General features: G+C 38.8%; 1 protein-coding gene across 2 annotated transcripts in view; it reads right to left on the bottom strand.

Moving 5' to 3' along the window:
* The window catches only part of tfb1m (transcription factor B1, mitochondrial), a 32531-nt gene extending 19739 nt beyond the window's left edge, over window positions 1–12792 (bottom strand). The window contains exons 1-6 of one of the 2 annotated variants that reach the window (XM_015013588.2): window positions 12728–12792; window positions 12087–12233; window positions 10931–11082; window positions 10740–10848; window positions 10493–10644; window positions 9540–9659 (exon numbers count right to left, since the gene is read on the bottom strand). In XM_015013588.2, coding sequence (XP_014869074.2) covers window positions 9540–9659; window positions 10493–10644; window positions 10740–10848; window positions 10931–11082; window positions 12087–12219 — 666 coding nt within the window. In that variant the 5' untranslated portion in view covers window positions 12220–12233; window positions 12728–12792. Of the gene's footprint in view, window positions 1–9539; window positions 9660–10492; window positions 10645–10739; window positions 10849–10930; window positions 11083–12086; window positions 12234–12723 lie in introns of both variants that reach the window. The other variant, XM_015013589.2, reaches the window with a different exon arrangement.
* Window positions 12793–15175: the final 2383 nt, after the last annotated feature.

A 15175-nucleotide genomic window follows, 5' to 3' on the forward strand; every position in this document is an offset into this window, starting at 1 on the left:
GATGCTCCAGCCTATTCTGACAGGAAACAGGAAGCTGTTTCTTTTTTTTTTTTTTTTTTTTTTTTAACAAATGCAGCATCAAAGAAATAACTACACCATAAATTTAAATTCAAAGAGGCATCCATAAAATGCAATTGCGCACGAAAAGCTTTTCAAAGAAAAGATTTATCTAATATAACTCCCAGAAGCATTTCCTGCTACCGTTTGATTAAATGAGGGCATTAACTAATACAAAAGTGAAACATTAAGACCCCCAAAATTAATGACTTTATCAATAACATGCAAGTCATGATAAGAAGGGCGATACCATTGTTTCTTTTTAAATGACAAATGTAACTCCGTCTGTCCCATTTTGTATTAGTGCCAGTCGGGCAGCTCCTGCAATTTTGCCTCAAGATATTTAATAAATACAGTCCTTAATTTGAGATTTTATATCATCGTCATTTAATGGCACGGCAGCTGCAGCATAAAAGACACGCATTTATGATTATTTCTACTGAATAGTAGGCAATCAGAAACTATAAAAAAGGCAAATTCCTATTTTACAGCTACTAAGCAGAAAGAGGCTGTCATTTTCCAGAGTTTAAAGAAACTGGGTTAAGACATCAAATATTTTTTGGTCTTTGTACACAGTTTGCTTGTTCCTCTACTGCATGCGAGTTTTCTGCATACAGTCTTACTTTTCCTCTTTTTTTTTTTTCAATTAATATTAAAAATAGAAAACTAAGCATTGTTCCTAATACTATTTTACTAGCACTACTAGTAATAATACACATCTCTCTGTCGGTCTATCACAAGCAATGAAAGAAGCATGAGAATTTTTAAAATAAAATGCAGGCATTTCAAAACTTATATTTTCTTTATCTTTAATAATATCCATCCAATTCTTAGGAAATTGTTTCTGAATATCAATTTTGTTTGTATCCTACTTAAAGACTCAGTAACAAAGGTAATATTGGAAACGCCCCCCCACAAATATTCATATGAACACAAACTTTACTGGATATCATCAAGCAATATAGGTTAATATTCTTTTGGTGTGTTTTTAGAGAAAGATAGGACTAAAAACACGAGGCAAAAATGCTAAAATATCTCTTTGAATGAGTAAAGTGTATAACCGATGAGGCATTAAAATAACTTGAGACATGCAGACTTTGATTTTTAATTCCTCTGTCCTGCAGCCGGTGGAGCCTCTATTAAATTAGTTAGAATCTGGACATTTCATTAAAACTGATTGGAGTCTCCTCATTACTCGCCAAGTGAGGAAAATACCATGGATTATTAAAGGATCTCTTTCTCATGCACCCACTCCTCTTCGTTACGCAACAAGACTATGCATCAAATATCTGCTCCTCTTGTGGGGAAGCGCTAATAGGATCTGCTTCTCTGTGTATTTAACCTACATTTCTCATCAAAGGGTTTCACCCAGAGTTGTCACTATGAAAGATTTGGGAAGTTGGTTTTAGACGAGAGAGCGAGAGAATGCGAGCGCTCCTCTGCACCACGCACGGGTTAATTAGGATACAGCCTTCAGCTCGAGGTCTTCTTCCATGTTAACATTCAGATTATTTGGGCGACCTTTCTGACTCAGTCAACAGTCATCCCACCACAAGAAAAAAGAAAGAAAAGAAGACTATTTGGCATTAATGTGACAAAAGCGAGTGGAAGTGGCACTTAAAACACACCCCAATTCCTAAAAATAAACTGAGCACCGAATGGCAGCAGTACGTCGCCAACCTTAATGTGCGTCTTTTTGTTCTGGTGAGGCGGTTATGCTCATGAATGTTTGCACTGGAGGCATAAAGCCGCCATCGGCGCTGAGGGGGAAATGACCTTCCATTGTCAGAGCAGCTCTGTTGTGGTCCCGACGTTCACACGAGGCTGCTGGAATAATAGCAACGACCTTGGCTGAGCAGTAAACTGCTGACAAAGGCAGTAAAAAGCTACGGGGATGACAAAAGCAGAGCTCGTAGGAAAACAATACAGGCTGACAGTTCAAAGAAGGCCTTTCAATATCTCCGCTTTGAGCCCCGGGCAGTGAGCGCGGCTGTGAGGATTTCTGCAAGATGAAGGAGGAGGCGGCTAAACGCTTGAAAGGTGTAGAAGGCTTCACCATTTTCTAATCAATTTCATTAATGATGCTGATCAATATAAAGATCATGCACTGCTTAAATTAAGTTTGGAAGAGAAACTCAATCGGATTCCCACCAGATCCACTCATCTTTAGTGCATCGTTGCTCATAGAGTTAAGGGATTTTATGATTTAATTCAGGTTTCAGCACATGGGTTCAGCATTTAGGAGTTCTGTTTTGGTTGCTTGTTGCCGTAGTCGTCTGAAGTTTGGGATCGCACCATTACTTTATACAGACAATGTCCTTCAGAGAGGGTCTTCACGCCGTGACCTTCAGCAGTCGGCATTCGAGGGGATGAGAGTCAGCTCCACTAAGGCCCAGACAGAGTTTACCTGCTCCGTTTAGGTCACGGTTCAGTCTCTGCTTCAAGCAGAGTTGATTTATGCTGGTGTCTCGTTCTTGACTTAAAGATCAAGATTCCGGACAAAAAAAATGGTTGAAATGACACTGGTCTCAACCCAGTAAAAGTTGAGTCACTGCTGTCAAATGGAGCTAACTGAGGTGTTTCAAGCACCTGATTTTGCTGAAACACATTCAGCTTGCCTGTATTAACAGGAAAAAAAATTGTCAACTGCTGTTTATGCATTTTTTTAATTATTTGATGTTTCCTGGAGAAAAACCTCTGGAGGTGATCTGAGCACATCCCACTGGGCGGTACGTTGGCCGACAGGTGCAAACAGCAGATTTGCTGCATTTCCTTCTGGTTTCCATTTTCTGTGTTTGCAGCTTTTTTCTATTGTACTTGTGTTTTTGTGCTTTAGACTTTGCACCATTCAAGCGTTTGCAGCGCACCAAACTCGGTGCCGTGACTATATTTCCCTTCTTGTGTGGGAAGGCATTGGGGATCCCACAGAATGAGATAAAAAATGTTTCTGGGCAGAGGGATTTTTTTTTTTTTTTAACTAGTACCTACTTGTTTTACGCACTTCATTTCCTAAAGCGTTTTTAAGCACTGCGCTGCTCATTTACAGCTTTATAAATCTTCTACATGCTTGCATCCTGCATGATCAATAACTACACAGAGCTTAATATCCTAAAGTGAGCACTAACTCGGATCAAACTGCATGGTTCATTAGGAGCAGCGTCTCTGGAGAGGTGATAAACCAGCTATGCCAACCTTTGCATTTTGTTTCAGAAGAGAAGTGGAGGAGGCCGAGTATTTTTAGGTCTAGTTTACCCTTGGTCTAGAATGACTTAAGACACTCTCTTCTGGCATTTTCCCCTCTGGCACTAGTGATTGAAACATTTTTTCCTCAATTCTCTGGAGGAAAGATTCATTTGACTCCGTTTATGAGATATGAATAGAAGTAGACGAATAGCGCGTGAGGAGGAGACTAGAAAGCAGTTCAGTTCCTCAGAGTCAATTTTCACCTCTGCTGCTCCTGCTGGTGGGCTGCAAAAGGTCGCACAGAAGAGATCCATCACTGTGAGTGAGTTTTACCGGACTGAGCTAGATTGGATTCAGCAACACAAAAGCGTGTCCTCCGATTCAGGATAAAATTTAAACAGGAAAATAAACACTAAAGCTGCAGAAGGATATGGATGGATTTTGCAGAGACTCAAACTCTCCCTGTTATTACATTACAGATGCTCAATGCAATTTAATCAAGCTCAGCTCATCTGGCCTGTGCTCTTGGTAAACGACTGCGTACAAGGCCAACATCTGCAGGGCTCTCCTCTTGTTAGCTGGTGGGTGACGGCTGATGCAGCCATTATTCAGAGACATGCAGACAACCATCTGCTAGAGGTACGCCTCACTTTCCCTTCAGATCCATCTCTGTCACCAATCTGTCTTTTGTTGCTCTGTACTGGCGTGGATGAAGAAGCACTTTTCCTTTTCCTGGATTTGTTTTGTCACATACATCACATGTAAGTAATTTCCATCCCTGCATTCTTTCAACTCAAACAACGTCCTTTTTCCACAATTATTTTTAAACTTGCAAACCTTAATACATGATACTGGGACTGTAGGTGAATGACAAAAAAAAAAGTTTGAACAATTACTAAGTGGAAGGAACTATTGGAGCTACATGCAAAGGTTTAGTGTGGAATTAAACTAACACTGTACATCACCTTTACCCACCTTTCAGATTGTGAAAAGTGGTGGCAGGATCATTCTGTGGGAATGCTTTTCTGATGCAGGGACGGTAAAGCTAATCTTCCTACAGGTCAACAAAGATAAACATACACAGACGCCCTCCATCAAACTTGACTGAGCTGCAGTTATTTTGCATAGAGGACTGGGCAGATATTTCTAAACGTTTGACACTAGATTTGTCTAGAAGCTTATTTTATTTAGGAACATTAAAGTAAAACAGGATGAAATACATATGTATACTTCATGCTTTCTGAAAAAAATAAAAATAAATCTTTTATGCCCTATCATGGACTAGCAAACTTTACCTATCTCACCGTTTACCTTCATTGTAATGTTTCCTGTTGAAGTTTTATTATGTAAAGCACTTTGAATTTCCTGGTTGCTGAAATGTGATTTACAAAGAAGCTAGCTTACTTTCTCACCATCTACAACGAATACCCAACTACATAATATTTAGTCCCAGCGACAGCAGGTTCAGTAACTTTGTCATTTCGACACCTTTATTTTCCAATTCTACCAACAAGCAAAGAAGCCGGCGATGTATTTATAGACGGGCACATTGAGACATAATCAAATCTTTCCTGGAGGATGATTCTGCATGGCTGGGTGTTCACACTCAAGATGAAAATGCCTGATGGCAGTATGCACTCAAAAACTCCTTGACCTCTCACATGATTATAAATTTCACATGACGAATTAAGTAAAGTCTGAAAAATAGCTCTTCCTATGAGATGTAAAGAAAAAAAAAAAGTTCAATATAAGCATATAAAATTCAGGGAAGTGCTCATATACGTCGGAGTGAAAATTAAAAGAAGCAGAGTAACTTAATAGAAGTAGGAGGGTGAGATTATGGGAAGAAGTAGAACTTCAAGGCAATTTAAGCAACATCAAAGTAGCCATTCGATGCTCCCTGGAAAACGTCAAGGGCGTTCTCTGTCACTCAATGTGACACAAGGAGCGCGCTGCACTCTGGGGCAGAAGGGACAAATTAAGCAGACAGGATAAGAGCCGATCTCCTCAACCCTCATCAGTACAGACCCAGCAGTGGCTGATGTAAAATAGATGCAACATTTCCCTGTCTCATTAGGCGGAACTGGTCAGCTCCTCTACCTTCGAATCAACCGGCCAATCAAACGACAACCGTCCTCTTTCCCTCCTTCAGCTCAAGCTATTTTTCCCCCACCAGGCTGTCATTCGGCAGCTTTTTCAGCAACTCAACGTGACTCATTGTTGATTTCATTATACAGCACTGAATCACTTCAAAGGTTTTTAATCACACTTTCCACATAGCCATGCGTGCACCATGTCACCTTATATGGCTTATTTCATAAGAGACCTATTCAAAGATTGTTTCTGGTGACTGCAGCGGAGGAGGTCAGAGACTGAAGGCCAGAACGAGGGACAAAATGTTAAAAATATGCAGAAGCCTGTCAATAAATTTGAGTTTCTTGCAGTTCTCTGGTTTTTCTGTAGGACAGAGGAATTTTTATCTTTGTCCAAGCTAGATTAATTTTGGCAGAGCTTCTCGTCTGCAGGTTAAACTACCCGTGCTTACACTCATCCAAGTTAGAACTGCTGGTGACAGGTGAAGTGCAGTGAACCGTAAAGACAGTAGTACCAGTGTATGATTCAACACCAGCTGAAGGCTAAGACTGACATAAATTAAGAAGTACCTTTATATACCCCTTTTTCCCCCCTTTCACTCAACTTTACATACAACAATGTAATAACAACCAGCTGCTTTAGCAATGACCTCCTGAGGCTTGCTTTCTTATAGATGTCATAACATATTTATGTGTTAAAGCCCTCTTTGTTGGTCTTCTTCAACATTTTTTAGATACTGGACTGGGATTCGGAAAGATGCGACCCACGTTCTTCAAAATGAACAGATATCTGAACTTTCTGAATTACAGAAATGAACGAACTTTTCATTAATATTTTAATTTATTTAATCTGTATGATTGGCCTGACATGAACATAAAGGGCAGACATAACTAACACAAAGCTTGAACTCATGACGATTAAATTACAAGGAAAGGGAAAACCTTGGTAATTGTGCTTTGGTTTGCATAAATTCCTCTTCATTAACACAGTCAGTGATCCCTGTGTTTCCGTTGGAGAGAGATAATACCTACAATTAGACCTCTAAGCTGACGTATTATCTATAGATACGTGGTTCAATAACACCTTTACACAGCCTGAGAAAGCAAAGAGCAGTAATAGCCCAAAGAGTACACATAAAAAGAGATTTTGCCCTTCACTGGATTGTTTTCTTTCTTGAGTTCCCTGTCTTGGCTTAGCTGAGCTGCTCCTTGCAGTTTTTAATGGTAAAACAGAGCATCTGGCTGTAGAGGAGCTCAATAATGAAAATTTAATTTGGGCAAAGTTAAAAGCACATGGCAGGATGTTTCAGACACACACACGAACCAGCACAGACCAGTGGATGGATGGATAACTTCATAAAGAACAGCAATGGTAGATATTGTGCTTCTTTATGACAAGAGCATTAAAAACAACAACAGTACCCAACAAATACAATCTTATTCTACTTTTTATACATCAAGTATTGCAGGTCAAATTGTTGCCAGTGAGGCTGGTTTATAAACTAACTAAATAAAAATAATAAAAAAAAAAACCCCACACACATTCTTTTAGTTCATTAACAGTTAGGACATATTTAAAAACTACAATCATAAAAGCATGCATTTTATTTTAATAAATTATTCTAATGATGTGAACACTTGCTTTAATTAAACATTTAATATAATAGCTTAATAGTTAAGCATTGTAGTATATTTACGTCAATGTTCACTTCAGAGGTTTAATATTGTGTCTGCTTTGCAACAATCTGTACACACACCTTTGATATGCTTCTTGGTGTTCATTAAGATAAAAGAATTTGATCAGACGGCTCTTGTTTCTGCATGTCACAGACTTTATCGGTTCTCTTCTTGCACCTTTTAATGTTCTTCCATAAACCAGGCAGGACATTTTTACTGTTCCTGCAATTCTGTATGATTACACTGGCGTGCAGCAGTAAACAACAAAGAGGCATTGAACTTTTTATGAATAATACTGCATGACATTATATCAAAGAGGGGCTTTGTGTGCTGTTGACGGGACAACATAAAAAATAAAAAAACGTCATGCTTGATCTTTTATAGGGCATAAGCAGCAGGAATTCTGCTCATCAAAGAGCGATCATCTGGTCTAATGATATTAATTCGACCATTAAAACACTTATCAGGAATAGACAGCCTGGAACACGCAAGGTGCTGATTTAGCAGTGGCAACGATGAATGTTTAGTAACCATCCCATAGTGAGGAAAACTCAGTCAGAGTTTGAGATTTTCTTGCCTTTCACATAGATAATGAAAAAAACAGTTACACTGCAGGAATGTAGGGGCTCATCTGTGTGACCTCTGGGTATTAAATTAAGTTTAATGGCAAAAATATTCTAAAAAGCAGCCAATTTGTTTTATAAATTAATGTTTGAGTTAACCAAAGCAGTAGGATCCAAAACATGAAATGCATTGGCCTTCTTGAAGCAACAAAAGATCAACCATCAGATTATCATGAATATCAAATAGTGCTTTAAAATCCTTTGCTTTTTAAAAGTCCAAAGGTTCTCTTTAAATGTGGATCAGTCTCCATCCTGTCGTCATGCTGTGAACAGATGCTATCTTTGCTGTGAAGAGAGCAAAAGTTTTGATCTTCAATAAGTTTTTTCTCCAAGAGTTGAAAATTTACACACGGATATGAAAAAGAAACGAATTCAAATATAATTTGATTTTAGTCAAAACATTAAACAAAAGGATTTAAAATCATATGTGGACTGTTCATCATGTGAGAGTCAACATGTAACCCTGAGTAAATATTTCAAAGTGCCAACAAGCGTGATCCAGTACCGCTAAGCTGCGGTTTGACAAACAGGGAAAAATGAGATGCTCAAGAGAGAACAAACGGAGAAACGAGACAGCAGAGGGTGATGAAATAATCATTGGAATCTCTTCTAAGAGAATGAACAATCAGTGCGGCGCCCGTACACTCTGCTGCGTTTTACTCTTTGCGGGAGATTAAATATTTACCTTGAGTAGGACTCCTAAAGAACTTCCCCGTCTTTAAGGGACCACCTGACACCTATCTGCTTGATCCAAGACAATACATATGTGGTTTCACTTGTGCCAAGGCTTTTCTACATCATTTGCATTAATGTCGATGAGCCCCCTGGAGTCTTCCTAAAGACTTTTGTCTAGGATTCAAAATATCTCTCTGAAGAACTCTTTATTCACCAACATGAAGGCTTGTATTTTCTTAATGGATTCCCTGGTCCTGGGAAAAAAAAAAAAAAAAACCTCTGCCACTGATTAAAAGAAAAAGTCTCATGTTACATAAGCCATATCGTCTTTCTTTTGCCACTGAGACATCTGTGTGGGTGAAAAGATAAAGACAGAGATATTGGGCCTAAAAAAAGAACAAGGCTCTCATTACATGGAACAGGGAGATTGTGCCACATCTCAAATACCCACCAGGCATCATTACAACTCAGAAAGCGTCCAGAGACGGAAGAGAGAAAACACTGATTTAAAACCGAATGAGGCCCAAAAGCAAGAAGGAGAGAGAAAGGAGAAGAGTAATGGGGATGAGATGAGGGGCTCTGACGGGAATGTGGGTCCATATGAGCAGAACCAAGTGTCACCCGGGGGGAGAAATCTGCCAGCTGCCACCTCTCAGACAGTGATATACCAAAGACATTTTATTTTAGCTTCACCTTTAAATTATGCATGGGATCACAGATGCATATATGTAGCCAGACTGTTTTATCTGCCACACCTCAATCAGAACCAAAACCAAAAAAAGGTTTGTGCTGAATAGGGCTGCATGATGTTGAGAAAATATGATATGCATTATATTGTGGAACTGTGCGAGATAACAAAAAACAGAAAATAACCAGATGATAAGTATCCCACTTATAAAATAAAATCTGAAATTTTCCTTGTAAGCACAAAGCCTGAGTGAAAAAGTTCTTTCTGACCAGCGTCTGCTGCTTTGTCAAAGTTAATTGTAGTTTTTTAATGACTTCGTTTATATGTTGCATCAAATCACAAGGTTCACTAAATAAATTGAAGACATAGAGAGCCTCAATCTGTGGTATTTAAATAATGAGCCAGTACTTATATCTGACCATCATATGCGAACTGAAGAGAGTGATATTGCAATGACAAAACGTTTGAGATACATTGTGCAGCCAAAGCGCTCAGTAAGCAGATGAGGCCTTTTCTGATTACCGGATAAATTAAAAGTCCTACCTCTGGCTTGGGAACAAACGCTCGACCAGGGATGACGAAGCGCTTCTTGACGGTGCAGAGATACTGAGCCATGATGGACAGACGACTTCTCTGTCTGCTGCCGGTGCTGGCTGTCAACCTCTGGATGAAGGGGAGAAAAACAAGATGTTTCGGTAAAGTCGGAGGGTGAGTCAGAAAGAAGCTGGATGTTCACAGAGTTCTGTCTCCGGACATCAAAGGCGTCTTACGTGGGCCACTTAGAAAAAATAAATAAAGGACTGGACTGTTTAGACTCTGCAGTCCAAAGGCAACTTCTCAGTTTAAAATGAAATGTAACCTAGCGATGTTGGTCTCCTGTATTATTAGATCCAAAAATTTGCAGAATCATCCACTAGAAATTTTAGAAAGATTAAAGCTTCCTTCTTTTGCGAAGCTCTACAGAGTTGATTTTTTTTTTTTTTTTCCAGAAGCGGACCAGGGATTCTCAGCAGATCAAAATTGTGCATAGAGACTGGATGCCAGGGGGTCAAAGATGTGAGTTTTTCATGTTGCAGTTATCATTTTAAAATAGATTTATCAGAGAATGCAAATATGACAGCAATCTCAAAGTGCTAGATCAGCTACAAAAAAAAATGCATTTGGCAAAATTATAAATTAGGTTTGTTAAATTTGCTGAGATTGAATAAGGTTCAACCACTCAAGGATGTTCTGGAGAAATTTGAGACAAGGTAGCCAGGGTTACAGCAAGAAACAGAACGCTCTGCTTTCCTCTGCTGGTATGAACAAAAATGTTAAAATGGAAAAACAATAAATAAATAAAAAATAAAGTCATCCAAAGCCAAAGTGAAATATGTTGGCGCAAAGAAAATTGATCTTGAAGTTAAAGATCTGTTGATAATAGTCGCTTTGTTATTTTTAATCTGTGTTTAAGTGATTTCTGTCACCATGAGAGGCAGCAACATGTGTTCACCCACCTCTGCCACCTCTTTCTGGAACGTGAGGGTGAGTCGGGCGCGTCCGAAGGTGAACGGCCCCGTCCTGTCCGCTATATTTTCCAGCCACTTGATAATAAGCGGGGTCGAGACATTGAATGGCAGGTTCCCAATGATGTGAAGGTTTGGTGGGTCTTTGACAGAACCAAACATTTAAGTCACACAAACACATTTCACCCAGAGTAATCTAACATCTGCTGTTATTTTTTTCATTTTATTTTTCTCTCACCTTCCTCCCAAGGCTTCGAGATAGCTGGTGGGAATCCTCGATCCATCCTGTAGGTGAGAATGTCTCCGTGAACGATCCTCAGCCGGCCTGCTGACGCCTCAGACAGCAGCTGGAGAAACAACATCTTTAATAACTAAATCTGCCATTCAAACAGTCCCTCTGTAAGCGGCCAAAAGGTTGTTTTAATTTACCTTCAGTCCAGGGATGAAGCGTGAATCTTTCTCCACAACTAGCACATCTGCCGCTTCTGCATTGAGAATGGAGCGGGTGAGACCACCGGGACCTGGACCCACCTCGCAGACGTGAGCACCCGTCAAACTGCCGGCCTGGCGAACTATCTTGTCTGAAAACATTAAAGGTAACGATTCGGCAAACAAAAATTAAAACACATACACATTATGCTACCTCAGATGAGCTCAGCGCCTCCAAATGCAAACAATGCAGTCTCTAATCACGTCTTTATCATCTAAATTAAGATTGATGCTGCCCGGCGTTTCAATACTGGTAAGCTTCTGCCGGATGAAGAGAGACATTAATCTAACAATCACCTTGCCAGAGGACGAGAGAGCAGATCAGACCTGCACTGCATCACTTATAATCATATTATCGCCATAGCTCTCAAGAGTTGCAAAAAAAAAAATCCCTGAGCAAGTCCTCTCATTAGGAGAGCTCTGAGGCCAAAAGAACTGCAGTACATCAAATGATGAATCATTCCATAATTATTTCTAAAAATAAGGATTTAATTGCCATTTGAAATTAATAAATACAATGTCACGACTAAGCATTAAATAAAATCATAGACATTTTGAGTCAGTATATGTGAAACTACATTTATTTCACACTTCCTGTGATGCAGTGGATATAAACTGTCACTGTTGTTTGTCAAACTCATCAGCACAATAACTCAACTTCAGACCAAATTGATGAAAGCATAGGACAGACAATAAAGTCATTATGTGCAGCAGTATGCCAGCTTAAGTAATGACATACTGAACTAATAACACTTCTTTTAATTAAAAAGGTATATATATTTTTAGGAATTACTAAACCTAGCTGAATGCAGCTTGAAATCACTTTCCTACAAGATCTCTTAAGGACGAAAAAAAACTGACTGTTTAATTGCTTAATTACACACATTTAAGACATAATTATCATTTCAAGTCCTCCATTCAAAAAACTTAGTGTCCTCTGGCAGAGGACTGCTACTTTTGCCTTACTTTAAGGCTGCTTCTGATGCCTTAAAATAAGGTAGTGTGTTATACAAACAAGGTTGAAATCATCACCAAAAACACACGTCACTGCCGGGATCTCATTCACTTTTACGTCATGTTACACTGAAAGACTAACCTGTAAGCTTTAAGTCCAGCAGAAAGTTCTGGGAAAGCTGCTTCTCTGCTCGCAGGTTGTACAGCTTTATCAGCTCACCCACAGTGGGCAGCGGAGGCAGGCGCAAAGATCCCACTTTCCTTGAAGCTGCCATTGTCCAAGTGAATACTAAAGCAATGAAATACAAACCTGATCAATTCGGAGGCGAACACACCAGATCAATTATGAGTCTGACCATGTACGTTGTAGATTAAAAATTATCTAATACACCCCCCAGTGGTGTAACAGAATATCACCTTCACAAAACAGAGCAATTTTTTTTACCCTACACCATGAGGTATGTTTCATGCGTGGCGAAATCGCCAACGGTACAACTTCATTTTGCACTACGTGAAACATATTTATGTGTACATTTTTCTAACGATAACTAATCAGTAAGGACGTGATGAATCAGCCAGACTGCTTGTTGACAGCTGACACACTCGTTAGCGGCTAATGTTAGCGTCTTAGTTCACATGCTGCTTACAGAGCCAGAGGGGGGTAGCTATTAATGTCGACGACACGAGTAGCAATGTTTCTAATAACGGACATACGGTTGAAATATCACTACAAACAGAGTGGAATAAGGACATAATGGTGAAACAACTAAATTGTTTACCCACGTTTGTCCCCAGTGTCCCGTTTTTCTCCGGTGCATTTCCGAACACGTGATAGTGTTGCTGTCCAATCAGCCAAAAGGAAGCAAATTTTTTAACCAATCAAATGATCGGTTTTGCCATGTCCTTCAAAATGTGTTCTCTGCTACCTCGCCACCAGAGGTCGACATTTCTTTCATTATTAGCTGGTATTTAATGTAATAAAACAGCTATTTTTTTGTAATGTGGAGTCAACAACTACAAGTGATGGAATTAAATCAAAACGTTATTATATAAAAGAATAGTTTTAAAATAAATGTAACAAAAATATGCAAATCATCCTCATAAACCATAACAGTAGTTGATGTGATTTGTTTTGTCACTAACAGACAGCCTTCTCTAGTATAGGAACTGTAAGCTTTGGAACACATTACCATCTTATTTTAAGACCATTCATAGCTTAACTAGTTAAAGATGAACTAGAATCGTACTGATTTTTAAACATTGTAATTGTTTTAATTCAGTAATCATATTCAAATTAATAAGTATATTGTTTTGTATTCCATTTCATCATTTTATTGTACTTACAGGTGATCTTAACTTTTCATCTAAATTAGCTGTTTTAAGTCCTTCTAGGGACAAGTTTCGTCAATTAGCCATGGCTATATACACTAATGCAAGCTTTAGATTGTTTTGATTAAAGTTTCTTGTATCTGTCCCAATCGAACAAACATAAAAAAAAAAAACAATGTCTTCATTTAGAGTCAGAAGTTTAAAAGTTTAGGAATCCCTTGGAATATCAAGCCACCGCATCTCTATTTTCCAGTATTTCCTCTCTCAGTTTCTCCTGACACAGATAACACAAGGTTGGTAATCCCTAAATATACAACACAGAAGATAATTGCACCTGCTAACGCCAGTGAAACTACATTTTTTACTGATTAGTTCTGGTTGTTTTTCTGTTTTGTGTGCCTAAGGCTCCAATGTTGGTTGATGAGTATGGAATTGTATGTGAAGTGTTTGCCCATGTTCTGAAAACCAAAATAAAGTAAATGTATATATTTTTTTAAATCAAATGTCTTAGTTTTATTTCGAAAGTACAAAAAGACATGGCTCTGATGTACTTCCATTATTATTTTTGCAACTTGTAAAAAAATCTCAGAATGTAAAGTGTGGCCTAAGTATTTTTGTTAAGCTGGCTGATGCACAGCTGTTATTTGGACTGAGTCCAACAGCTGTGTGGTCTCCCCTCTTTGCTCCTGCTGGAAGTCTGAGCTCGGTTTGGAAATACCCGCCGCCTTCACTGTTTGGCAGATGACTGAGACTTTTGTGCCTTGCTGTGGCTGACCTTGGGACGGAGACTCCGACTCTGAACAGCGGAGACCGAAATAAGCACAGTGTCGGATCTGGCTGCTATGGCAACCCCATTAAGCCCATCGCAAATTACGATACGCACTAGAAAGCGTTAGAAAAAAAAATATTTTAAAACTGTAAAAATCTGTTTGAGTCACTTCCTCTGCGTGCGTCTGTAGCATGCATTCAACAAATGCAGGAAATGAGACGTAAGCAATTAACATTTCTGGGTTGGTAAGTCATCGCATAGTGAGACATCAGAGAAAAAAACAAAGACAGAAATGCAAAAGGGTATATAATTTCTGAGCCAAACAGACTTACATGAATAAACACAAAAACCACAAGAGACAAAACGCCCATATGCTCAGCCTGTTCATATTGCTATGATGATAATCACCTGCTGGGTCTCTGTTTTCCCCTTATTTAGCTGAATGTGTTATGGATGATTCAACAAGTTCAGCAGGGTTAAAAGACCCTGAAGTGAAACCAGATGTATGTGATTATGAATGTTCTGTTTACTATAGAAACTCCCAGCTAAATAGTGCTTTTCTACAACCACATAAATAACAAGGAGTTTGCATTCAAATTGCAGTGCAGTCATTACAGCAAATGAGATGCAGCTTACAGTATTTGGAAAGTTATACTTTGCTTTTATACAAGAGGTGATATAATTCTGCAATATAATGATATTGGGAAATGCTTAAATTATTAAAGGACATAATCGAAATCCGGGTCATGCTGGGAGACTTGTGATAAAAAGGAGTTTGAAAAATTGCATGATGTCATTATTATTGTTTTTTTTTCTTTTCTTTTTCTGAATTCTTGCACATCCATCAGCTTTGGACATGACAGCATTCCTGTGTTGGGAAAAGGAAACTCTAGATCTTAATTCCTTTGTCTGTAAATCTTTTTTTTTAATGATTTTAAACATCCTTTGGCACATAAATGTAGCTGTGGTGCTTTAGCATTGAAATTCCTGTGGTGATGATTGTAATCCGGTGATACATGTTCCGTGGTATTTTTGTGGCTGTCTGAGATTTGTTGGTCTTTTTTATTTTTTACAATAAATCACCATGAGACAATTTAGGTCCCGTGGGACAGCTTGGAGTCTAAAACTTGGGT

Source organism: Poecilia mexicana, unplaced genomic scaffold (assembly GCF_051168715.1).
Source record: "Poecilia mexicana isolate PSO_F unplaced genomic scaffold, ASM5116871v1 scaffold_22, whole genome shotgun sequence".
Taxonomy (NCBI): Eukaryota; Metazoa; Chordata; class Actinopteri; order Cyprinodontiformes; family Poeciliidae; genus Poecilia; species Poecilia mexicana.